The following is a 27,419-nucleotide window of genomic DNA, read 5'->3' as shown; positions in this document are numbered from 1 at the left end:
CATGGTAAAAAAAATTGCCGTGCTGCGCGCACGGAATCTTTTTGTCCCTCTTTTCATTTTTCAAATGTTGGGAGGTATGCTATACTTGAGATGTTTGCAAAAGAAAAAAATATATTTAAAGTATCTAAAGCACACCTTTGTGCCAACATAATAAAAAAATGTAATGATGCAAGGAAATTCATTTATTGTACAAGATTTTCAATGAATACACCAGAATAAGCCTGTGTATAAATAATTCACATTAAGTGACATATAAAATAAAAACAAGGGCTTGGTAAATAAGGTGGTTTTATAATAAAGCAACACAACTGCCCAGACTAGACATGTTAGCAGCCTGCATTCTTCACTGTCAGCTTTCAGCCATAAGCTTATTTTCCTCTCTATAAATTACACTATGTTTAAAATACTTGTCAATATGAATAATATTATTTTGCTCCAGTTTCTTTAAACATGACAAACAGAAATACTTCTATTTATATGCAAATTTATAAGGTAAAATATCTTCTGAAAGTGTCATATCAAGTCCACACAGAAGGAAAATAAGGAAGAAGATTGCTGATCTGCTTTTTTCCTTCCTATTTAAATAATCCTTTATCGTATGTTCTTATTTTAACTATACCTATGATAATCCAAATGGAAGCTCCTGGGTCTGGCGGGGCCCTTGAATTTTTTATTTTAATAAATAACCCATAAGCCTTTACGCAGGGGTCCCCAACCAGCCACAGTCAAAAGTAAAAAGACTTGGAGAGCAACAAAAGCAGCATCTATGCACACTACAGGAGGCTTTATTTGGTAGTAAATCTTGTTTTTATGCAACCAAAACTTGCCCCCAAGTCAGGAATTCAAAAATAACTACCTGGTTTGGGGGCACTGAGAGCAACATCCAAGGGGTTGGGGAGCAACATATTGCCCTCGAGCCACTGGTTGGGGATCACTGCCTTAATGTGTGGATTGATTTACAGTGTCATAAAGAGAAGCAAAGGTTCCTGTCACAATCCATATTCTTTGTTTGAAAAAATCTTCAATTTCACAACAGTTACCCTATTAGGCTAATTGCAAACATGACAATAGGTAAATGGAAATATGCAGAACATATTTATCTGCATACACTAAAATTAAAACATTTAAACTAAATATGTGTATTTTCAGAATTCAGCTATTACTGGTCAGACTGTCAGATAAAGTCTATGTCTGTAATTCTAACTGATATCTATGTACTATGAATATTTTTCAGTTCATCAAGGCACTATGTAAGCCAGTGCATGGTGTTCTGGCAAATAAGGAAGTAAAAAAGAGCTGCACTCACTGCACCCACTGTTCTAATCATTTGGGGGAGAAAAAAAGAAAGGTCACCATCAGTACATTCACAGGTTGACCAGTCAGATATAACAGAGAATTGCTGTGTTTGTGGCTACCTTTACAAGCAGTACTGTAGTAAAATCTGATATTTGTTTAAGGGTATCTGAAACTAGTCTAGTTTTATCCCATGGGTCAGAGGCTCTCTGTGACTGTATATCAAATATTCCTGATATAAAGCAAAATATGTTATATTCTTTGCCATTAAGGAAACAAACAAATGTGCGATAAAAAATATTTTTTACCATTTAAGCATGAAATGTGTCTGATTTGTTTTAAAAACTTAGCTAATTTACACAATATTTTACATTGTTTTTATGTTACATTAAGCACTTTGTATTTAGATATCAGTATACAGTACTTACAAAAAAACCCTATTTTATTTAGGAATGCACCAAATCCAGGATTTGGTTCAGGATCCGGCCTTTTTCGGCAAGATTCAGATTTGGCCGAATCCATGGTCTTGGCCAAACTGCGGTGTTCGTTTTATGCCTTCCATGCCCTACTCTGCATATGCAATTTAGGATTCAGTTCGGCCAAATCTTTCTCAAAGGATTCAGGGTTTGGCGAATCCCAAAATAGTGGATTCAATGCATCCCTTATTTAATTATTTCTTGAGCTGAACAGAGAAACTAAAAATGTTTTCATTTCCAAACTCCCGACTTACCTAAATTAGTAAAATAATAATAAAAATTGACCAAGTGCTTAAATTTGGTTCCCTGTATTCTCAGCTTCAAATAGCTTTACCTTGGAAAACTAGATTTATGCTAAAAACAAAATAAAAACATACAAGAAACTGCTATTGGATATCTGTTCTATTATGCTAGTTAGTTTACCTATACATAAGATTTCAAAATAAACATTTAGGGGATTATGTAAAAAAAAAAACACTAAGTTTGCCCAGGCACAGTAGCCTATAGCAACGAATCAGCAAGAAGCACCTGTTTCAAAGCAAACATCTTATAGGTTGCTATTGGTTACTGCTCCTGGGCAAACCTAGGGCCTTTTATAACCTATAGGGGTTTTCATTAAACACTGGCTTAACTTCATTTTGTACAAATGAGTTTTACTAAATAAACCTGGAAAATTCATTTTTGAATGTTCGTACAGGTATGGGACCTGTTATCCAGAAAGCTCGGGACCTAGGGTTTTCCGGATAAGGGATTGTTCCGTAATTTGGATCTCCATAACTTTAGGCTGCTAAAAATCATTTAAATATTGAAAAAACCCAATAGGCTTGTTTTCCCTCCAATAAGGATTAATTATAACTTAGTTGGGATCAAGTACAAGGTACTGTTTCATAACTAAATAGAAAAAGGAAATCATTTTAAAAAATTTGAATTATATGCTTATAATGGAGTCTATGGGAGATGGCGTTTCTGTAATTCAGAACTTTCTGGATAAAGGGTTTCCGGATAAGGGATCCCATACCTGTATAACTGTTAATTGCCTCTTATAATGCAGTACTAAAAGAAGGAGTCCAAGAAGTGCCAACATTTAAGGTGGCAATGCATGTAAAGATTCACTTGTCCGCCCTGCCACCATATGAGCAAACCTTTGGTCACTTATGGTACCAAAAAGATTCGCTCATCACTAGTCCTAAAGCCAACCATCAGTTCACACCTGTAATTTTTGCAACTAGATCTTGGTATGCATTGTTGTATGCAAAACAGAAGGATTATTTATCTATAAGTAAACATTTGCACTCATACATACCATCATTTTTTCAAACAAAGGAAGGACCTCTTTTTCAGACAGCTGTTTTGAAGGATAATCATCATATTCTGAAGGCACTCCCCATTCACTGCTGGTACTGGAACTTTTCATATTGTTTAAATAAGGCCTTTCTTTTTTGCTCCCGGGAATTCTTATGCTGGCAAATCTATCCAACTGTAAGACAAAATTAGCACGTCATTATTTAATAAACAAATACTGCTGTGATTTTTGCAATGAATAGCCTCTTCCAATTCCCATCCAACATGAAAAAACAAACAGCTAAAAGAAACATAACATTGCTCTATAAGGCAGACAGTTATGTACAATTTGGGCACAAAGGACAAAAGTGTCTATTTTTCATTTGCTTTACTGCCTTAATGCCTATGAATGTCTCCTTAGATAAAGTTAAAAAACTTTTTTAACTTTACCTAAGGATACAATTGGGCTCATTCATGAACACTGGGCAAATTTGCACCTGGGCAGTAACCCATAGCAACCAGTCTGTGATAAGATTTTTCCATCCAGCTGCAAGTAGAACAATGAAAGCAAACTTCTGATTGGTTGCTGTAGGTCAGTGTTTTTCAACCTTTTTTGGGCAAAGGCACACTTGTTTCATGAAAAAAATCACGAGGCACACCACCATTAGAAAATGTTAAAAAATTTTACTCTGTGCCCAGCAGCAGTGCCCCCCTAGTACACTGGTGCCCAGCAGCAGTGCCCCCCTAGTACATTTGTGCCAAGAGCAGTGCCCCCCTAGTACACTGGTGCCCAGCAGCAGTGCCCCCCTAGTACATTGGTGCCAAGAGCAGTGCCCCCCTAGTACATTGGGGTGCCCCCTAATGGCCAAGCAGCAGTGCCCCCCAGTACATTGGTGCCAAGAGCCAGCCCCCCTAGTACATTGGTGCCCAGCAGCAGTGCCCCCATAAGTCAGTGTGCCCCGTGGCCCCTCCTAATACATTGGTGCCCAGCAGCATTTTACTCTTCGGCGGCTTCAGCAGCATCTTCCCCTCACGCGCGCCGCCGCAGCACTACTGCCTACACGCGACCGCACACAGGCCCTTTTATAACGTTGCGCCCCGTGCGTACTGACGTCACCCGTACACACGGGGCGCAACCAATGACAGGGCCCGGATTTTTTTTTTTAAGTAAAAATTGCGGCCCTGCCTACGGCACATCAGGCAACATCTCGCGGCACACTAAAACGCTGCTGTAGGTTACTGTCCAGGTGCAAATCTGCCCAATATTTAAAAATGAGCCCCAATGAGTCCCTGGTAGGCTGTCCCAATTTCCTTATCACCTCCCACAAATTCCTACAGGGGATGATCTAGAAGTCCAAGTGATGAGTCAATAGGTGAATGGTCAACCTACCAGAGTTGTCAATGGCAAGGGTACAGTTACCCTTTTACTATACAATAAAGGCAGAATGAGACGACAAAGGGCCAGGGGGCAAAATCTGTAACCATGCCCCTACCCAACAACTATCTACCCCTACCACTATAGTTGCCATTTTCACAGACATTTACATAGGGTCCTGTTTTGGAGTCCACAGTTATGTGACCTTTATGAATTCACAGGGTGCACAGCCACATATTGCCAAAGTTGCTTATTGTCATTACGACACAAATTAGCAGCCCAAGCAGAACATTACAAGATGTTTTGGCTTCTATCACTTTTAGATTTAGAGATTACTAAAAGGCTTTAGTAAATAAGTTATTTTATATATGAACTGTGATTCTATAGGACTTTACATCGTCAACCCCAAATATAATTTTTTTCCTATTAAAAGAACATAATTCTAAGCAACTTTCCAATGTGTATTAATTAAAAGATTTTCAGTGCTTTAAAAGTTGTTTGTAAATGTAATTGCTATTGAAAGCTATTAAAACTCCTGGTTGTTTCTTTTTAAACAATGTTGCAAAGTTCAGTCTCCTCCAGCAACAGAGGTCTGTTAATCTGGTGCCTTGTGTTACATTGTTTCAAATGCCAAAGCAGAAAACAGAAAAGGACAGGAACACTCTGCTTTTAATAGCAGTTAAACATATACATAACTCAAAAACCACTACAAATTTGAGTGCATATTGAAAAGTTGCTTAGAATTGTGCTTTCTTTTATTAGGTAAAAATATATTCGTAGTAGACTTGTCCTGTTTGTCACATCACTGTCGGGGGTATATAATGCACTTTTGTCTTTAATTTTGTCTGAATACTATGTATCTCCACATGTTTAATAGATGCCTAAGGCTGATGTCCCACAGAGAGGTTTAGCTGCCCTAGATATCAGAGATCAGTGCTCTGAGATGCCTTCAGACAGGCAACAACAGGAGTCGCCGGTGCAAAGCTCCTCACATAGCTTCGGTATTCCGAAGAAATGCAAAGTTTTCTCCTGCAGGCAACGAAGCAACGCGTCAGCCTTTCCACTGGCGGCTCCTATTGTTGTCGGCGGAAAGGCATTTCGCAGTGGTTAGTTGCAAACGGTAGCAGTGATCTTCACAGTCAACCTCTGGCACACGGGGAGATTAGTCGGGCGCGACAAATCTCTGTTGTCGGAGATTGCGGCGCCGCGTATGCCATCCCACCGGTGGGATGGCATTTCAGGGAGATTGGTCACCCGTGATAAGGGAGATTTGTCGCGGGTGACTAATCTTCCCGTGTTCCAGAGCTCTTAAGGTTCAGGATTTAGAACGTATTTAATAAAAAAGTAAAGAAATAAGAGAAGTAAAGAAAATAAAGCACCAATATTTGAAACCATCCAAACAGAAACTAATCAAAACATACAACCAGGTTATATAAGATTACAAAAAAATGCCAAAATGCCAGCATTATCTGAAATTGACAGTTTTGACAAGGCCAGATAGTGTTATCTGTGTGTGCGCTCCTAAAAGTTCTCTAATTTGTAAAGCAGAATGTTCCTTAAATGCCACATGCAACAGGACAAATAGACAACCAACTAAGTAAATATTTAGAAGTGAGAACATGTTTAGCAACAAAACTGGATAATAGGCTGAAAATGCACAACATATGTGGTTTGTGAGCCTCAGAGACTTTTTTTTTTGAAGTGACACTTTGAGGTGATAAGGCATGTTCTCCATTGCGTTGTTGTTGTTTCATCTTGGTTGCTTTGGATTTGCAAATTAGTAACACTTATCTTCAAGGATAGTTAAATGAGCACCCTATTGAGCATTATCTCTTAGTGAGTAATCACACTGATAATTGGCAATGACGCTAATCTAAAATTAATTAAACAGAAATGCAGAAACTGGAAATTTGCTCTATAAAGGACTGTAAGATGTAACTTTATGCTTTCCACATGGTGTGCTAATTGACATTATTGTCTTATGTTTATTTTGGATTGTACAAAAGGAAAGATAAAGCAGATGGAAATTATATTTTAATAACATTGCATTATCTGTGTCCAAAATATTTGCTTCCAATTTGCTTCCTTGGTAGGACAACTGAAGAGTTGAAACTTCATTCCAGATTCAGAGCCAGCCACGTTCATTTCAAATATCCATCAGATTTAATTACATTAATAGATAATAAAACACGTGCCTACAGATGATTTCCAAAGTGCATATTTCACTGGAAACTGAACAGCAGTTCAAAAGTGTCTTTTTTATCAAGTCTAGCTGATTTAGCTATAACACAAAAGAGAAACACTGCCAGTTCTCAATCACAGTGCAGTTCTAGTGTATGAAGCTGACTACACCCAGTTTAAGGAAAATTGAGCTGCTGGAAGGTGCTGACCCCTGAGAGTTTATTTGAACATAATCTTCAGTAGAATACAAATGCAATGTTATATTGTGCTAAACAGCTACATATAGCATAGCTGCTATACAAGTATGTATAAACATCATGTGGACTGCAGGGGTTTGCTCAAACCAGCAAATTTTCTATGGCAATGGACATGTATTACAGAGCTGCTTTAGAACTATGAATAAACATTTCATTGACCTCAGGGGTTTGTTCAAAAATAGATACTCTATAGCAATAAACACTGAAATTTAAAAGGGAAAAAAGTATATGTTATAATTTGCAGATCAATAATGATCCTTGTTGAGCGTAACTAAAACCCAAGAGGCCCTTCAGGTAACATACAATCCCCATCAAAATATCCATATGGAGAATAATGAAAGAAAAAATGCTAATTAAAGGCATGTATTGAACTAGTTTGCAGGTAAAACTAGTTGTCTACAGGATATACACAGATAAAGAGAACAAAAAGAAAATCTAAATACCTTAAGGGCTTTTAAACACAGATATCGGGGTGTTTTTTTCTCTTTTTAAAACAATGGAGTGGATGAATACGATAGTACATTGAGGCAACAGCTACTGCAAAGAATGCCAATATCAGCTGTCTTGTTGATAGGGCGAGTTAAAAGATTTTGATTGTAAGCAAAATCTGTGTTTAGGGCTGAATCAGATAATAGATCCATACCTTTACAATTTACCATCTAAAACATCAGATGAAGAGCAATTACTCCCAGTTAAAAAAAGAAGTTCTGGCTGGAGACAAAAAGGTTTAAAAGATTTACTTATGTGTGTTACCGCTAAGGGCTCTGGCACACGGGGGAGATTAGTCGCCCGCGATAAAACTCCCTGTTCGCGGGCGACTAATCTCCCCGAGTTGCCTACCCCTGCCATCCCACCGGCGAACATGTAAGTCGCCGGCGGGATGGCAGACGCGGCGGCGGCAATTTCGCGGAATCGCCGAAAAAGACTCGCGAGTCTTTTTCGGCCGATTTGCGCTGAAATCGCCCCGCCGCGTTTGCCATCCCGCCGGCGACTTACATGTTCGCCGGTGGGATGGCAGGGGTAGGCAACTCGGGGAGATTAGTCGCCCGCGAACAGGGAGTTTTATCGCGGGCGACTAATCTCCCCCGTGTGCCAGAGCCCTAAGCAGGATTATGGATCTTATACACTTTTCGACTCTTTTAAATTGTACACAGCAGCATATTTATGTAGCCTTTTATAAAGTTATACTGTACATACAACAAACATACGCATATTTAACATAAAATGTTACTGTTCCTTTAGGAAAGAAACTAATGAAAGACAACTAATGTGGGCCGGGAGAAACTCTAGCACACAGATTGCACAGATATGCACAGATTTTGTGTGTGTGTTTACATGTATTGAAGGGTAAATGTTATGATGATGGAGGGATGTTGAATATTTAACTTTTTTTCTTTGACAGAAAATGGCATAGGGATGATCCTTGCCTGTAGAAGGGGAGGTGCTTTCCCTCTCTTTTCTGTGATATTATGGGATGCTCTTCTCCCTTGCTGGACTTGGCTATTAGTGCTCTGCCTGAAAAGCAAGTATGAGTGCTGAGGGTTCAGAAGCTAAAGTGGTATTTATTTTATTTTGATTATATTATTTTATGTTACACCCTAGATTCAGTGAAGGCATCACTGGCTCATCTTACAAGTTTAGATTTCCTGTGCATCCATTGTTCCAAGTTGGCCAGCAATAACTTCATTGTTACAACTTCTAGGTCTTCTAAAGTGCATTTGTGTGCGTTCCATAAAACTACAGTGGGGTATGGTAAAGAGAACATGACTGTAAATAAGTACAGGAAAAGATACAGCAATTTTTTCTTTTATGTACTAGCACCAAATTTAAAACATTCATCACTATATTACTTCAAATGGTTATTTGGTGTAAATACCATTGTCAAATGGTCTTAAGCCTACTGTGCAATTGTCTTGTCACCATGACTAGCATGAATAGTGCTAAAGTGGGCCCTAGAAATCAGATAGTTGCTGAAAGATAGCTGCTGAAATATCATGCTGAAGAGCTGCAAACACATATATTCAAAAACCATTAAAAATGAAAAACACATAAAACAAAATGAGCCACACCTTTAACTTCTTTTTGGGCTGGTGTGGAAGATTTCATTTCCTGGTACAAATATGGGATGTATTATGCAGAATGTTTGAGACCTAGGGTTTTTCTAATGTGAACAGGGTTTTTAGTAATTTGGATCCCCATATCTAAAGTCTACCAAAAGCACATTTAAACATTAAATAAAGACAATAGGATATAAAAAAAAAATAATAGTATCTTCTACTTAATATGCACTCAATGGGAGATGGTTTCCTGGTAAGAAACACATACCAGTATTTCTCTTAAACCCTTACATCAGCCTTATCTTGCTGGGATGCTACTGCCTGAGGAGGTTTATGGACAATTCAGTAGGTAGAGTAGAACAGACAAGAATATTTAGCAAAAGAACCTCTACAAATATATGGATTATAAACCTCTGATGAGATTAATAATGGTGTATTATAATAAAGTGAGTTACCTGTATGCTATGTAAGGGCATTGTCCACAAATTTTCATTTTATACTACTAAACATATAATCTGAAGTTTTTAATTAAACCAGTCTTCTCAGTATCTATTCTCCAGAACTCAAAAAGGGCATTATAGAACTAAAGATTCCATAGAAAGGTACCTCCTTTAATATGTATGTGGGACATGCTAGCTGTACCAGGCAAATATTCAAAGAACCCACTTAACACACCAGAAAGACTGCAGAAACTATAATAATAATTGTACCAAACAGTTATTTGTTTGAGAGACTTCAAAAAATCCAAAATCCAAACATAGGGAGCATTAAAAAATATAGTGAATTGCACACTAGCCCAGAGAATTTCACATAACCCGAGTGCTTTTTCGAGAGAATATAAATTTGTCTACACTTCCTAACAGACACAGGAGGGAAAATGTCTGCACATTGTCTGATACAAAGGGGCAAGAAGTTCCAGCATGTTTGGAAAGCAGCTCTCAGGGCAAAATAATAAACTTTATAATAACTTACAATATAATAACTCTATAAAATATCTTTACAATTACAAATATATTTACTTAAGTACAATTAAGTTTCCTCTAATGCAACCAGTTTTTCCCTAAAACAAAGTTCCATTTCTTCTTACTTTTTAAGTCTCCTTCATTCTATTCATGTTTATTTTCTGTATGTGTTACATGGGTGGACTGCAGAGCCATCTAATGGTGATATTTAGAAACTCAAGATTTTATATCTAAGAGGAACCTCATCGCTGTGCAGAAAAACACAGCCAATGCTCTAAATGTGTGTAATTATTATTATTCTTTTTAGACATGACTACATGTATCATTTACACATATAACATTTTATTTCAGTGTTGCCATCAGCAATGCTTTTACCTCAATTATCACACTGGGAAGTTATTGTCAGTCATACCTTACTAGCTGGTCAGTCAACTGCAAGTTCTAATTATTAGGAAAGATAGATGGAGCCAAATAGATGGCTGCCTGCTCCTGCAAAGAACAGGCAGCCGAAAAATAAACCTTTTACACCTGTGTTTGTTTGGAGAATATTTGCTTTTTAATCCATTTCCGTTTTGTTTTTAATTACATGGGTCAAATAATTTTGTGACAGAGAAAAACAGTCTTGTCTACAAGGCACAGTCAAGACTAGCAAAGGACAGGCCCAGATTTGTGGCAAGGCCTTCATGGCCCGGGCCTAGGGCAGCAGGGCTTTAAGGGCGGCATGTCGCCCAGTTGCAATTAATTTGGGTCCGAAGCACTGGGGAAGTGCTGTCCTCCATGTACCTATCATCAGTGCTCCTTACTCAAAAATCGAAGTTTGTGCATGAAGGGGAGGGGGGCAGAGTTGACACGCAGAGACGGGGGGCTAGGGGCACCTGCTATTTAAATCTGCCCCTGCCAAAGAATGCAAACATACAGCTCCCATGGAAAGAGTGGAATTGGAAAATTTGAATGGACAAAAATATTTTTACAACTGGTTAGCATAAAGGTAGCTATTAAAGTTATGATGCAAACTAAGAGAACCAACAAGCTGCAAGGGTACCGGGAAGCCTAAAAAGCTCAGGTGGAGGTGTTACAAGCACACTGTGCAAATCACACTGCCCAGACTGTACAAACCAGTGCATGGATATAGAAAGAAAACTGATTTTGAACAGCATCTGTTGCTAAGAAACTACAGGGTGGTACTACTGCCCCAGTACCAGATGTTTTTTATTATATTTAACAACAAAGCAGATATTTGTATACCCTAAACCAACAATTTTTTTATCCTCTGTATAAATCTGAAAAACCACCTTTGCCTGCAATTAAAGTTCGAAAGGGTTATGTAATAAAAGGCACTAAGTTTGCCCAGGATCAGTAACCCATAACAACCAGTCAGTAGGAAGCATTTACTGGTCACCTATTTAAAAGCAAACATCTTATTGGTTGCTATGGGTTACTGCTCCTGGGCAAACTTAATACCTTTTATTACATGTAGGGGCAAGTCTTTTTGGCCAAGAACATTCTGCAAAAGCAAATGGGTCTGCGGGGATTTAGGTTTAGTGTCTTAACTTTTTTTAGGTAGGTCTGATGATGCAGACCTACTGATGGTGCAACTTAGCTTTTAAACAGTGCTGCAGACAGTATGATGGATTGAAATCAGGACTTCCCCATAAAATGTATAATCTACTTATTTGTGCATGCTGAAACCTGGCAAATTGATCATTATGCATACATTTATTTATTTACATTATCAGGGGAATGAAATGCCCATATGCTTTATTCATTATACTTTAACAGAGTAGCAGCTTATACCAACCGGCAGCAGTCTTAGAATTTAGAACACAGCACCATTTAGAAAGGTTACTAGACAAAGGAAAACTATACCCGAAGAATCAATATTTAACCAACAGATAGTTTATATTGTATTACATGACCTATTAAAGAATCTTACCAAACTAATATATCAGTAAGTATTGCCATTATACATCTTTTTACTTGAGCTACCATTTTGTGGTGGTCAGTATGCTCCCTCAGATCACCTGACCAGAAATAATGCAGCTCTGTAATGCAGCAACTGTAACAGGAAGATGTGTGGGAGTAATAGACAGAACGTAGTCCATTAATTTGCTTATATGACCTAACATGTATGTGTATCTTGGTTTGTGTCACTAAGAATAATATGATCCCAGGGTGAAAACCTTTGCACTTAAAATGGCAATTTTCCATTTAGGACCCAATGGTAAACACTTCTAAAAAAAAAAAAAAAAAAGATATCTTTTTATGAACATTGTTTATTTAGACATAGTAGGGTTTTACATATTTGCTGTTTGATGGGATATATATCTTTTATAGTGATCATTATTCTGAGGTATAGTTTTCCTTTAAAGAATGATGAGTATTGGATTAAAAAGCCCAGTTAAAATTGACAATTTCAACAGAAATTATTCCTGCAAAATTATGATGAGTGCAGGCAAATACCTATGCTGGCATACTTAACAGTAGTTTTCATTATTGGTTTTAAGAGAGCCTAGGCAGTTGCTAGCATTGACACATTTTCAATCTGGAAATATTGGCGGGTGCATGATGTGGGCGGATTAATTGTGTAAAAGGAACGGGACAGCAGTCAATGGGAAGAGCAATGGCATCAATGGGTATCCTGTGGGCCAGATGCTGCAGGATCGGGATGGAGTTCTTAATATTTTTATTAAGGAAAACATGTTGGAAATTAAACAATGAAATCCGTTTCCTTTCGTAATTAGGTAGGTTTGGAAAAAAAACTGTCTCTGAACCTTGGAACAAATACACCTGCACTCCATGGCAGATAGTTACTTTATGGCAAAGACCAACTTTTGTTCCATCAAAGCCATAAATACTTAAAACTTTGGCCTTAACTGTTTTGAGTTCTACAACTGAAATTACAAGATGTCATTAATATTTAAACAGAATAGGAAAAACATTTTCTGTAATGACTGTAATACAATCCTAGGCGAGAAATCATTTTAACATTTAACAAAAGAAGACATTTTGGCATTTTGGATGAACTCATTTGCTCACACTCCCTTTAATCTGTTATAATACAAATGGACTGGAGGAAAGCAGATTTCAATATTTAAAAAGGATTATGATTTCAACCTGGCAATTATAGACCTGTAAATTTGACAATTGTAATAGGCAAGTTTGTAAAGGAGTCAGATTAAAGATTGTGGTCTGGAAAATGAGATAATAAAGTAGAAATCAGCGCAGCTTTATTAAGATCATGTTAAATAAATGTAAGTGCTTTTTATAATGAAGCTAGGAGGAGCTTATAAAGTAAGGGTGCAGTGGCTGTAACCTACCTAGAATTTTTCAAACCTTTTTATACATTGCCCCTAAATGATTGCTTTGTTTGCCTTGGTAATGCAGTTTGTAATACTGTTTGTACATGGAGAGCACATATAGTACATTGGGAGAGTACGTTGGCAATGGTACATGCACTGCATGTTGTTAGGTTCTTAGTGGGTGCTGTACGGTTTAATATTGGGCCCACATTGTGTAAATTTGTTGATTAAACAACATTGGGTAGGCATTGTAAGCAATATTGGAGTTTACAATGGCACAAAATTACAAAGACCAAATCATTCTACCGACGATGCGTCATCCTTGCAGGGCAATCTAGTCAAGCAGGCACCCAATGAAAGTATCTCCACATAGAATTCTTGATAAAAAGTTAGTATTATTGGAGTACCATAATTGCATACTTTGGGTCTGGTCAAACCAGCAAACTAAGAGGTAGATGAGATTAATGTTGATAAATGTAAGGTTATGCAGGGATTTTGGGATTTAAAAATATGCAAGCCACATATAGCCTTAATGGGACTATAATATGTAAATTCTTGATGGAGAAGGGTGTGAGAGTAATCTTGTGGAAAAATAAATTAGCTGAAGCAATTAGATTTTGCAGCAGCAAGGGACAAGAAACAAAGATGTAGGGTAGAAATGCTTTGCATTATGTTTTAGGGTTCTCACAAGCCCAAGGCAGCAATAGTCTTTTAGCAGTGTTGTTGCTCTGAATGTGCCCCGTAGTTCACCATCTCCTTTTCTGTGGATTCATCTGCTGTGCTGCTGTCAGTTACATGAGCTTAGGGACCAATGCACTCACATAGGGTTAGCAGTCCCTGTGAATACAAATCCCCTACAAGTTAAAGCCTGTGTATTTAAGTTACTTTATTTACATATCTATGTCATTGGCCAATAGAGTTAGAGACCACTTCCTGGCTGGTGATTCTCTTTGGCCTCCCATCTCAGACCCAGGGCGATGTGTCTGGGGAGTCTGCAATCAAGGACAAGTAAAGACCTCTGACCTAGAGGGACCATTCTAGAGATAGTAAGGGAACAGGACCCTGTGAATGACATTTACCAGAACTAAACAGTCATCAGAGTATGTTCTCGGAATGTAAGATAGTAAGTCTTGTGCTCTGTCTAAGGATTGATAGTTCAAGATAACTCTCCCTTAGGCATAACTTGCCTAAAGTGAAGGAATGTAGGCCTAGGGGCACATTTACTAAGACACGAATCTGAACCGAATTGGAAAAATTCCGATTTGAAAACGAGCATTTTGCGACTTTTTCGTATTTTTTGCGATTTTTTCGGCGTCTTCACGACTTTTCGGAAATTGTTGTGACTTTTTCGTTACCAATACGATTTGCGCGAAAAAACGCAAGTTTTTCGTAGCCATTCCGAAAGTTGCGCAAAATCTGGCGATTTTTTCGTAGCGTTAAAACTTGCGCGAAAAGTTGCGCCTTTTTCGTAGCGTTAAAACGTGTGACGTTTCGCGCAAGTTTTAACGCTATGAAAAAAAATCGCAACTTTTTGCGCAAGTTTTAACGCTACGAAAAATCGCCAGATTTTGCGCAACTTTCGGAATGGCTACGAAAAACTCGCGTTTTTCCGCACAAATCGTATTAGTAACGAAAAAGTCGCGGCAATTTTCCGAAAAAATCGCAAAATACCGATCATTACGAAAAAAACGCAATCGGACGCATTCGGCCCGTTCGTGGGTTAGTAAATGTGCCCCTTAGTGTATCACTCCCTGAACAGTTTCTACTGGAGCAGATCCAAGCCACTAGCTGGTAACCTAGCAACTTATTTTTGTTTCTTCAAAGCAGTAAAGGTGCAGTTGCAAAACTCCTTTCTCCTTCCTCCTCCACTCAGCAAGGGCCCATTTCGTTAAGGATCAAGGTTGACCCATGTTCTACAATCACTTGCTGGCAAAGTACTTTTACGCCAAGATACGGTTACATATCCAAAATAGCATAGGTTGAAAAAAAAAAACAAAACATGTCCATTTAGTTCAACATTTCCTGTCTATATAAAACCTGCTAATTGATCCAAAGGAAGACAAAAAGACCCTTCGGAAGCCTCTACAGTTTGATGTGGGGGATTTGGGGTAACCAGACCAGTCCCGGAATAAACTTTGTACTAAGTGCTCATTAAAAAGGCATCCAACCCCTTCTTAAAGCCATCTAATGTGTCTGAAAGTAAAACTGATTTACGGACACAATTCCAAAACTTCCAGCTCTCACTGTAAAAAAAAAAAAAATATTAAAAAATATATCCGAATATTAAGATGGAACCTCCATTCTTCTAGTCTGAATGGTTGCGCTTGTGTCTGCTGGAAGGACCAACTGGTAAATAAAACATTAGAGAGTTTATTATATCATCCCCTGATAAAGTTATACATAGTCATCATATCCCCATTTAATCAACTCTTTCTCCAATAAACCCCAACTTGGCCACAGTCTTTCCTTATAACTGAGACTTTCCATACCCTTTACTAGTTTAGTTGTCCTTCTCTGGATTTAATAATATCCAGTTTGAGCACTTGAGGCCAAAACTGCAAGGCATATTCTAGATGGGGCTTTACCAGTCCCCCGTAAAGTGGAAGAATGATCCGCTCTTCCTGCAAATCTATGTCCCTTCTAATACAGCTCAAAACCTTGTTTGCCCTTCTAACTTGCAGTTCTTGATCCAGCCAAGTTTAATATTTTCAAGGACTCCATAATCTTTCTGCATTATGGATTTGCCCAATGCAGCCTAAAAGTGGCTTACATATTTTTACATTCCAGGTGCATGACCATACTTTTATCAACATCCCATCTGCCACTTAGCCTCCCAGATTGCCAGTCTTAAGATCCTGCTGCAAGGATGCCACATATGGAATTAATTGGGCTGCATAGTTTTGTACATAATCGTGTAGCCAGTTTCCTATCCATGTACAAACTAATACTAATACCCAACAGACCCTAGTTTAGAAAGCAGTTGTTTGTGGGGCACTGACAAAGCGCTTTGGCAAAATTCACATAGATCACATCTACTGCAACTCCACTGTTAAACTTTTTACTAACCTCACCATTAAAAAGCATGTCTGACATGACCCATCCTTCATAAAGCCACACGGATTACTGCTTATAATGCCATTCTTCAGAACATTGTTTTGAATGTGATCCATTGGTCACATTAACGGTGAGTAAACCTTTATGTACCATAACCTATATCAAAGGATCCAATGACTATGAATCTGCACTTAAGAACGGATTAAGCAAATTTGCCTTTTCTGTTTTATTACCATTTTATTTTCATTATTTATTGGAGTCACGCCCCCAACCTGCAACGTTTTACTATTAATATACTTTTACAAATGTTGGGTGTTAGTCTGAGTTTTTGTCACAATCCATTCCTCATTTTTTATCTTTGCATTCCTAATTGTTGTTTTACAAAATGTTATAGTGTTTATATGCATTGAAGCTTCTGTACTTTCTGACTTGTAGTTTTAAAATGCTTTCCTCTTCTTTCCTATTAATGTCTTTAGTTCTCAAATGAGCCACATAGGGTGGTCTTTAAAAAGTAAATGTAAGAGCGTTAAAGGCATAAATTGAGAACAGAAATGATTTAATATCATTTTAAATGACAAACATTTTGTTCTTAAAACAGCATTTAAAAAACAAAGTGCCATCAACCAGGATAAAAAAGGAGAAACTGAACAGTTCCGAAAGCAGATGGGGGAAAGGGGTTTGTTAAAGAACATACTGTTCAAGCTGTAAAGCAAAAATAAATAAAGGAAAGCTGGAATTCAATTGTAATTTTAAAGAAATAACTAAACCAAACATTACTCTTTCCTCTTATATAGCATATTGACATTGTCTCTTAAACAAAAAAGCATCTCCCATTTTGTTTACGAGTCTCCTCCATTTACCAGTTGTATCTTCTTATAAATACACTTTAAACGGACACCACACAGAGAGCAAGAGGGATGAAAAAACATCAAAGTCTGGATTTCTGCTCAATACTGTCTGAGCTTGCCATCGTGCAAATAACAGACCAATTGATTTCTGCTTGAAAACAACTTAGCCTTTTACTCCTTATAAAATGAAGTTCAAGCAACTTTGGGAAATTGTGGCCTATTAGGCACACTTTTTAAATAGGGGCAAAGGTTGGAGCCAAGCAGAGGTGAGGATCATCTGAAAGGCATTACCTGAGAGCAGAAAAACATGAGTTGAAAGGCTGCCTTTGACGGTGTGCTGAAAAGCTGCACACAATACAGTGAGATGCCATTCATTACACCATACTCAGTTTATGGAATAATTATTTTCAATACCTTTTGCAGGTAAATAATTTACAAAAATAAATAAATTCCAGAAGCTTTCACTTGTACACATGTACCTGTCCAGCCTGCTCCAATGAATAGCACACACCAGTGTACACATGGAATCTAGGGACCCCTGAATTTAGCTGTATTTCTGGGGTTCCACTGTAACTTATAGCAACAGCTGCAACTGACTTGTTTCAATTGAATAAATCACAAAGCTAAAATGCTAGAAGTGATGCAATTTCAACACAAATACAGGGAAAACATAGTGCACTACAACTTGTATGCAATTTACTAAAATAGCAGTTAATTTGCATCAATATTCGTGCATTATTTACAACTTGCACTGAAAGCAACCTAATATGTGTTCACAGTGATAGTGGAATTCTGGAAATAAACATGGAGGAGATTTACATCTAAAAATTGCATCTTGCACTTGTTCATGAGACCCACTATGACTGAAGAAGACACTTTCAACTACTGCTGTAGACTAAAGGCAGTGAATTAAGCATTTATTTACCCATACTCAGCTATTGGTGTGGACTGTTTCTTTAAGATACTGTCAGCCATCCAGATTATAATGTATGTATTCATTTTTTTGTATACTAAGTTTAATGCTATATATATGTTACTGTTTTTTATACTTAGTGGGGCTCCTCGTGTTGCAATCCTTGCAATCCATTAAAAGAAGGCATTGTACAGTTACTGTATATAATAGGTTTTCCCAGTATCTCCCAACAAATACCATAAAAGGGTTATCTGGTTTGAAAGCAGTATATGGGTAAATGTAATCCTAGCCCTATGTGGCACTAATTATAGTGCAAAAAAGGGCTACAGGTACAATACAAAATGTTCTGAATATAAATTTTACAGACAGCTTGGATTCATTCAACAGACACCAAAATAAAAATTATCTGGGTTTTTTTGCCTTTTACACGTCAACCTGCACAAAATACTTATAGTAAATGCATTAACATAAAATAGCCCACAATACTGTATATATTAGTTATTTATAATAAGAAAATAGTAGACATGAGTATAAACACAGGATTTTAGAAATCATTATAATAGATGTTACTACAAGTAAATGCATCTAGTTCAACAGTAGTGACAGAACACTCTCTGGAAAGTACATTTTACATTTATAGAGACAATAAAGTACAATTGACTACACTAATAAACTTATCTTTATAAAAACATGCAAACTAAGAGGAGCAATTGTACTTTCACAAAGAAAGTCTGTGATACTTAACTTGTTTCTTAATATTCATGCAAATGTGATAGCATGCAAATTCTTGAATGATTATGATTTCAAATAGAATTTATAAAATACAAAGCATGTACATGCCAATCATGCAGTGATTAAATAATCGGCATAAAAAAATAATTCTTACCACGTCATCAGTCAAGTTTCTTAATTTGTTTATTTGCTGAAAAATATTAATATGTGAACAAAGTTAACTCATTGTCCTATGGCAATGCGAAATGTATAACAAAAAATATTTTGTTAAGATTTATAAAAGTATATACATAATATATACATACACACTCAAGTGCAGCACCTATTACTCAGAAGGGTAGGCTTTTTATCAGCCCAACCTCTCACTCACAAGTGTTCTGAACTACCAGGATATTGTAACATATTCCAGTAAGGAAAAAAGTATGCTCAGCACAAGTTCTATTAATTGAATTAATGTTGGGTACAATATATTGCAGGTTTTTTTTGTATTTACATATAAACATTGAAAATTTACTTTTTTACGGATTTCCTTATGATTCAAAACCACCTAGAAAAAAGTTACTGCCATGTTCTTTGCCTCTGCGCTATAGTGGACATAGCTGCTGCAATGGATCCCTAGCCCTTAGTTTGCCCAATTCTTACAGCATCGTCAATAACGTTTAGGTCTGTGTGTCACCACTGAAGGGGATTACCATCCTAATAAAGATGCACTACCCCAAGGGTGCACTGAGCTACGTAAGCCAGGAAATATGTAACCCCAAAAGAATTTAACAATACACAAGCGTGAGATTAACTACAGTATTTTAAGCAAACCTTTGTAAACAGCAAGCACAGATTTTAGCTATGGCAGCATAATATAGAATTGTATCCATTAAATATATTCAGAAGCTCTATTAAGTGAACATGCATAAGAAAGACAAGACAATTATTTATATTGCACAGGCAGCAGAAATGAGCAGTTTTAAAAACAATGGCAATCCTCAAAACAAAACACTAATCATTAACACAATAACAGAAGAAGAGACTAGCTGCCCCCGTAATAAGTGTCCTCTATCGGTGGCGAGTAATCTCCTCTGAATGGTTTCCCACCAACTGGGGAAACATATGTGTTGCTTTGGCTTTCCGAAGTCCCCTCACGAGAAAACTTCAGGTAACTCCAGAAATGCGAAGCTATGCATGTTTTCCCATTGGCAATTTAAATTATCGCCGGTGAGAAAGCATTCATAGCCACTACTAAAGGAGATTAATCGCAGGGCAACTAATTTCCTCATGTGCCATTGCCCTAAGAATATTTTACCTCTGTGCAATTCTTTCAGGAACAAGGCATACATTTACAAATGTAAACCTTTGATCAGTTGCCATAATACTAGTGTAAGTTCTCCCACTAATAGTAAATAAATCAAATTTTGTCTTTAAGGGGGGTGATTTAACGACAGTGAAGTTTGATTTTTTTTTTTTTCTCGGTTTACGTTTTTTTGGGGGGCTTAAAGAACTCGAATTTGAGTTATGGTCTGAAAACTTTAATGTCTGGTATATATTAAGTACAAAAAACTTGAAAGTAAAAGCTTGTGAGGCAAGTCAAACCATATTCTCAAACTTGATTTTTTCAAGTTTTACAAGTTTTTCGAGCTCATAACTCGAAACATTTTTGTTTATTATTCGAAAGAGTTTTCCTTATTAATAAATAAGCAACCAATCGATCAAGAAAAACAAAAGAGTTCACAAACTCAAAAATTTATAAAATAAGCCCATAAATAATGAAGTATTTTTTAATTTGCACAGAAAGCTTACACCCTGGCTCTATTCACAATAATTATACATGTGTTATTGTCATTCATAAGCAACAGCTTTGAATTGGCAGCAACTAATGCATTAAATTGTAACATTTGCTTTAGAGCATGTTCAGTAGGGGCTGAAGCTGTTGCTGAAAAAGAAAAGCAGCTAATACAACAAATTGTTTGTGAAGGTATGTAATCTAGGTTATGATCTAGTAGAGATAATTTAACCCTTTTACTGCCAGCCATTTTGGTCAAAGCGGAACTTGTATTGCCAGACAGTTTTTGAACATTTTGCACTGTTTCACTTTAGGGGCCTTTCCTCGGGGGGACTTTTAGTTTACCCAGGAAAACAATATATCGTTTTTTTCAGAACAACCTAAGCTTTCATGGTAGAATTTTTTATGGTATAATTTTTGGTAGAATTTTTGTGGAATTCCAATTCTGTAACAAGATATAGGCTTCTAAAAGTCTAAAAATGCAAAAAAAATCAAATTTTCCATAATATAATCACACATACTAGAAACAAAAATTATTTTATGCACAAATATACAACTGATTTGGAAAGTCCCATGTCTCCTGAACGTGCCAATACCAAATATATATAGTTTTATATAGATTTCTCACTTGTATAGGTAAAAACTCCCAGCAGTACACTACCAAATTTCCAAAGCACTGCTCCAGAAAGCTGCATACTTTAGATTTCAAGGCCAAAAATTCCACTAACAGAAGGTTTATCCCAGAAAATTGTACATTTTTGGAAAAAACAGATTCTGGGGAATACAGAATAGGCACAACTGTCTGTCTACTCCAAACTATCAAGTCGCAATGCTTTCCTAAAGTTATTGGTTTTTATCAAAATTTGTGATTTTTTTAAAAAATCGCTTCAAAGCTTCCAGTCTATAGTATCTTATCTCCTACAGGTCATAAAGTAACCAAATAAAACACCCTAAATATGAACGCCAGGGGTCCACTGAAAAGTTTGATGCCCAATATGTATAGGTTTACCTAAGTATGTGGCATGTAGGGGCCCCAATGTGAACATACCCCCATATATACTGTCATTTCTGTCATTTCTGCTCCTGCAAAATCAACACATTTACATCATTATATGCGGGATAAAGCTACAAAAAAGTACGCTCACCCCAGAAAGTCATATATTTTTGGAAAGTACACATTCCCCCGAATCTAAAATGGGTACCCATGTCTTTCTACTCCACAGTACCAAGCCGCACAGCTTTCCTAAAGTTAGCAATTTTGATGACATTTCCAAAAATCCCCTCAAAGCTTCCACTTTGCAGCATCTTATCTCCCACATAGCATTAGGTACCAAGATAAAACACCCTAAATATGAACGCCAGGGGTCCACTGAACAGTTTGATGCCCAATATGTATAGGTTTACCTAAGTATGTGGCATGTAGGGGCCCCAATGTGAACATACCCCCATATGATCTATCATTTCAGTTCCTGCAAAATCAACACATTTACATCCTTTATGTGGGATAATGCTACAAAAAAAGTACGCTCACCCCAGAAAGCCATATATTTTTGGAAAGTACACATCCCCCCGAATCTATAATGGGTAAACATTTCTTCTTGCTTCAAAGTACCAAGCTGTAAAGCTTTCCTAAGTTTGCAGATTTATATGACATTTCGAAAATCGCATAAAAATGTTGCAATTTGCCGCATTTATCTCACACAATTTCTTGCGTACAAAGGCAAGTCACCCCAAATAGGAACACCAGAGGTCTACTGAACAGTTTGATGCCCAATATGCATAGATATACCAAAGTCTGCGGTATGTACTGAACGCAAAATGAAAATAGCGCATAAGGATTTCTCGCCTGCCAACTCAGCTTTTGCACACAGAGCCCCCTGTCAGTGTATTATGTGCTGAAACTTCCCCTAACTATACAGTGACCCCCACAAAACCATATATTTTTGGAAAGTACACATTCTGACAAATCCAACAAGGGTAAAGAGTCCTTTCTACACCAAAGTACCAATCTGCAAAGCTTTCCTAAAGTTATTGGTCTTTATGACATTTCAGAAAATCGCCTAAAAATGTTGCAATTTGCCGCATTTATCTCACACAATTTCTTGCGTACAAAGGCAAGTCACCCCAAATAGGAACACCAGAGGCCTACTGAACAGTTTGATGCCCAATATGCATAGATATACCAAAATCTGTGGTATGTACTGACCCCAAAACGAAAATAGCGGATAAGGATTTCTCGCCTGCCAACTCAGCTTTTGCACACACAGCCCCCTGTCAGTGTATTATGTGCCAAAACCTCCCCTAACTATACAGTGACCCCCACAAAACCATATATTTTTGGAAAGTACACAGTCTGACAAATCCAACAAGGGTAAAGAGTCCTTTATGGAAAGTACACATTCTGATGAATTCAAAATAGGCAAAGTTATTTTTGTACACCAAAGTTACACCTGGCAAAGCTATGCTAAAAACAGATTAGGAACACTTATACAGGGATAAAATGTGATAAAACCACAAAAATTGTGCAAATCAGTGAAACAACAAAATAAGTCACATGAGAGTGTAATTAGTGGTCAGAATATCTGATCCAATAGTCACGCTGTCAAAATAAACAGTTTTTAGGTAAAAGAAACCAAAAACAAAGTGGTAAAATGAAAAAAACGAAACAAAAAAAACAAAGTGTTTGTGTATACATGTGTGTACATGTGTAAAAGTTGTGTGATAGTGTGTAAGTGTGTATATGAGTGTAAATAAGTGTATAAAAGTGTGAAAACTGAAAAAAAAAATACTAAAATGTGTGCATAAATGTATGTAAATGTGTGTCTAAGTGTGTAAATCAGGGGTGGGCAAACTACGGCCCGCGGGCCAAATCCGGCCCGTCAGCCCTTTTAATCCGGCCCCCTTAAAAGAATGATGGGCTCTGATTGGTTGCGCCCCGTGCATGCGCATAGCGTCAGCATGCACGGGGCGCAACCATATAAAAGAATGCACTGGGGAGCCGGGGAACAGAAGGACGGGACGGAGGAAGCAGCGGGTCGCTGGGGAGGAGCTGAGAGGCCCCATAATTTTTGATGGTTTTGATTTTCTGAACGCTGTCCCGGCCCGGTCCGGCCCGTATGTTAATTAATGTGGCCCCTGAGCTAAAAATTTTGCCCACCCCTGGTGTAAATGCAAGAATTAAAAAAAAGTCCTTACCTGTCCTGAAGACCCGATCGCTCCTGTTCAGTTGGGCCGGCGCTGGGGGGGGGGGGAAGTAGGAAGCAGCAGACGCGATGCGATCGCGTCTGCTGCTTCCTGGAGGGTCCTGCGACCCAATCGATCGCAGAACCCTCATGACAGCCCCCCTGGCACATTGCCAAGGGGGGCTGTCATTGTTAGAAGCTCTCTGCAGCGGCTGCAGAGAGCAGCGCTTAAATGCCAACGACGTATGGGACACGTCGTTGGCGTTTAAGCCCTTTTACTGCCACGACGTATCCCATACGTCGTTGGCAGTAAAACAGTTAAAGCAACAAGAGTATTCTTGAAAATGTTTCCCCACTTATCCAAACAGATGTTTCAGTTCTACTACAGAAGTAGGGAATTTCCCAGCATTTTGGGTAACACAGTCACCAGCATCCCATCACAATGGCTCCATTATACGTATTCAGGTAGCTGTTAGAGAAAATTACATAGTTACATAGGGTTGAAAAAGTTCAACCCATCCAAGTAAACCCAGCACACACAACCTATACTTACCAATCTATACACTCACATACATAAACTATATACAGTGGCTTGCAAAAGTATTCAGCCCCCTTGAACTTTTCCACATTTTGTCACATTACAGCCACAAACATGAATCAATTTTGAATCAAAGACCAATACAAAGTGGTGTACACGTGAGAAGTGGAACAAAATCATACATGATTCCAAACATTTTTTACAAATAAATAACTGCAAAGTGGGGTGTGCGTAATTATTCAGCCCCCTTTGGTCTGAGTGCAGTCAGTTGCCCATAGACATTGCCTGATGAGTGCTAATGACTAAATAGAGTGCACCTGTGTGTAATCCAATGTCAGTACAAATACAGCTGCTCTGTGACGGCCTCAGAGGTTGTCTAAGAGAATATTGGGAGCAACAACACCATGAAGTCCAAAGAACACACCAGACAGGTCAGGGATAAAGTTATTGAGAAATTTAAAGCAGGCTTAGGCTACAAAAAGATTTCCAAAGCCTTGAACATCCCACGGAGCCCTGTTCCACTGATCATTCAGAAATGGAAGGAGTATGGCACAACTGTAACCCTACCAAGGCACGGCCGTCCCCCTAAACTCACAGGCCGAACAAGGAGAGCGCTGATCAGAAATGCAGCCAAGAGGCCCATGGTGACTCTGGGGGAGCTGCAGAGATCTACAGCTCAGGTGGGGGAATCTGTCCATAGGCAACTATTAGTCGGGCACTGCACAAAGTTGGCCTTTATGGAAGAGTGGCAAGAAGAAAGCCATTGTTAACAGAAAACCATAAGAAGTCCCGTTTGCAGTTTGCCACAAGCCATGTGGGGGACACAGCAAACATGTGGAAGAAGGTGCTCTGGTCAGATGAGACCAAAATGGAACTTTTTGGCCAAAACGCTATGTGTGGCGGAAAACTAACACTGCACATCACTCTGAACCCACCATCCCCACTGTCACATATGGGGGGGCAGCATCATGCTTTGGGGGGGCTTCTCTTCAGCAGGGACAGGGAAGCTGCTCAGAGTTGATGGGAAGATGGATGGAGCCAAATACAGGGCAATCTTGGAAGAAAACCTCTTGGAGTCTGCAAAAGACTTGAGACTGGGGCGGAGGTTCCCCTTCCAGCAGGACAACGACCCTAAACATAAAGCCAGGGCAACAATGGAATGGTTTAAACCCAAACATATCCATGTGTTAGAATGGCCCAGTCACAGTCCAGATCTAAATCCAATGGAGAATCTGTGGCAAGATCTGAAAACTGCTGTTCCCAAAGGCTGTCCATCTAATCTGGCTGAGCTGGAGCTGTTTTGCAAAGAAGAATGGGCAAGGATTTCAGTCTGTAGATGTGCAAAGCTGGTAGAGACATACCCTAAAAGACTGGCAGCTGTAATTGCAGCAAAAGGGGGTTCTACAAAGTATTGACTCAGGGGGCTGAATAATTACGCACACCCCACTTTGCACTTATTTATTTGTAAAAAATGTTTGGAATCATGTATGATTTTCCTTCCACTTCTCACGTGTACCCCACTTTGTATTGGTCTTTCACGTGGAATTCCAATAAAATTGATTCATGTTTGTGGCTGTAATGTGACAAAATATGGAAAAGTTCAAGGGGGCCGAATACTTTTGCAAGCCACTGTATACAACCACTGATATAAGAATCACAATAGCCTTGGATATTCTGCTTGTTCAAAAACTTATCCAGGCCCCTCTGAAAGGCATTAACAGAATCTGTCATTACCACATCTGTAGGAAGGGCATTCCACAGCCTCACTGCCCTCACCGTGAAAAACCACCTATGCTGCTTCAAATGGAAGCTCCATTCCTCTAATCTAAAGGGGTGGCCTCTGGTGTGTTGATCGTTTTTATGGGAAAAAAGAACATCCCCTATCTGCCTATAATCCCCTCTAATGTACTTGTACAAAGTAATAATGTCCCCTCGCAAGCGCCTCTTTTCCAGAGAAAACAACCCCAACCTCGACAGTCTCACCTCATAGTTTAAATCTATCATCCCCTTTACCAGTTTAGTTGCAGTCTCTGTACTCTCTCCAGCTCATTAATATCCTTCTTAAGGACTGGAGCCCAAAACTGCACTGCATACTCAAGGTGAGGCCTTACCAGGGACCTATAAAGGGGCAAAATTATGTTTTCATCCCTTGAGTCAGTGCCCTTTTTTATACAAGACAGCACTTTATTTGCTTTAGTAGCCACAGAATGACACTGCCTGGAATTAGACAACTTGTTATCTACAAAAACCCCTAGATCCTTCACAGGTAAAAAAAAAAAAAGTGTGATCAAGTCACAGCAGATCCATGAACCTCTTTGCGGCAGGTGTTAATTTTTTCAGTTCACATGACTGATGCGTGAATTATTGTTAAACCAACAGGGTAATGATATTAAATTCAAGTTGTACTTTGCTGATACTTTGCTTAAATTAACTTTTAGGATGATGTAGACATATTCTGAGAAAATTTGTATTTGGTTTTAATTTTTGATTAATTGTGGGTTATAATGTTGGGTTGAAAACCCAACATACTGTTCTTCGACTTCAGCTTATTCTTCCGCTTCTTCTTAGTGCCCCCCATTTCCTGCTCCTACAGTTTTAGGGGTACAACACCCAAACTCTCCACACTTCTTCGCCCTATAGCGGAACAGGTTGCTTGTGCTTTTCTAAGCGATCCCACTCGAATCTTTCAATTGCCTTTGACAGGGGGGATGTTCAAACTGCTGCCACTCTTACAGCTTTGAAGCGACACTCCCCAAACTTGAATAACATAATCATTGGGTCACCCTGAATGAAACAGCGGCATTTGTTGGGTGACACAAAGTGGGAGAGACCAACAACAGCCAATCAAATTTCACACATTGACTATGATAATGGGGAAATTGAAACTGCTGCCAATCTTACAGTTTTGAAGCTGCACCCCCCAAACTTGAATCACATACTCATGGGGTCAGCCTGAATGAAAATATGAGGATTGTTGGATGCCCAAAAGTGGGTGGGGCTGTTAATAGCCAATCAGATTTTACCTATCGACTTGGTGGAAATCCAACCTGCTGCCATTCTCACAGTAATAACACTGGGGCCCCCAAACTTTTCACAGTTGGTCACTAGGGGACTGCAGTTTTAGTTTTGGAAAAGTGGGCAGAGCCACCAACAGCCAATCAGATTTCACCTGAATTTTATTGGTTTGATGCCAGGGT

The 27,419-nt window shown here is 38.4% G+C and overlaps 1 protein-coding gene across 5 annotated transcripts in view; it reads right to left on the bottom strand.

The window, feature by feature from the left end:
* diaph3 (diaphanous related formin 3) overlaps positions 1-27,419 on the bottom strand; it is a 261,365-nt gene that overhangs the window by 218,282 nt on the left and 15,664 nt on the right. For 4 of the 5 annotated variants that reach the window (XM_031897113.1, XM_031897114.1, XM_031897116.1 and 1 more), the window contains exons 2-3: positions 18,883-18,918; positions 3,073-3,246 (exon numbers count right to left, since the gene is read on the bottom strand). In XM_031897113.1, coding sequence (XP_031752973.1) covers positions 3,073-3,246; positions 18,883-18,918 — 210 coding nt within the window. The remainder of the gene's footprint in view (positions 1-3,072; positions 3,247-18,882; positions 18,919-27,419) is intronic. The other variant, XM_031897115.1, reaches the window with a different exon arrangement.

The sequence above is a fragment of the Xenopus tropicalis genome, chromosome 2 (assembly GCF_000004195.4).
Source record: "Xenopus tropicalis strain Nigerian chromosome 2, UCB_Xtro_10.0, whole genome shotgun sequence".
In the NCBI taxonomy this organism is placed as follows: domain Eukaryota; kingdom Metazoa; phylum Chordata; class Amphibia; order Anura; family Pipidae; genus Xenopus; species Xenopus tropicalis.
Note: the sequence above shows the minus strand (reverse complement) of the source record. Positions and strands in the feature narration are given on the sequence as shown.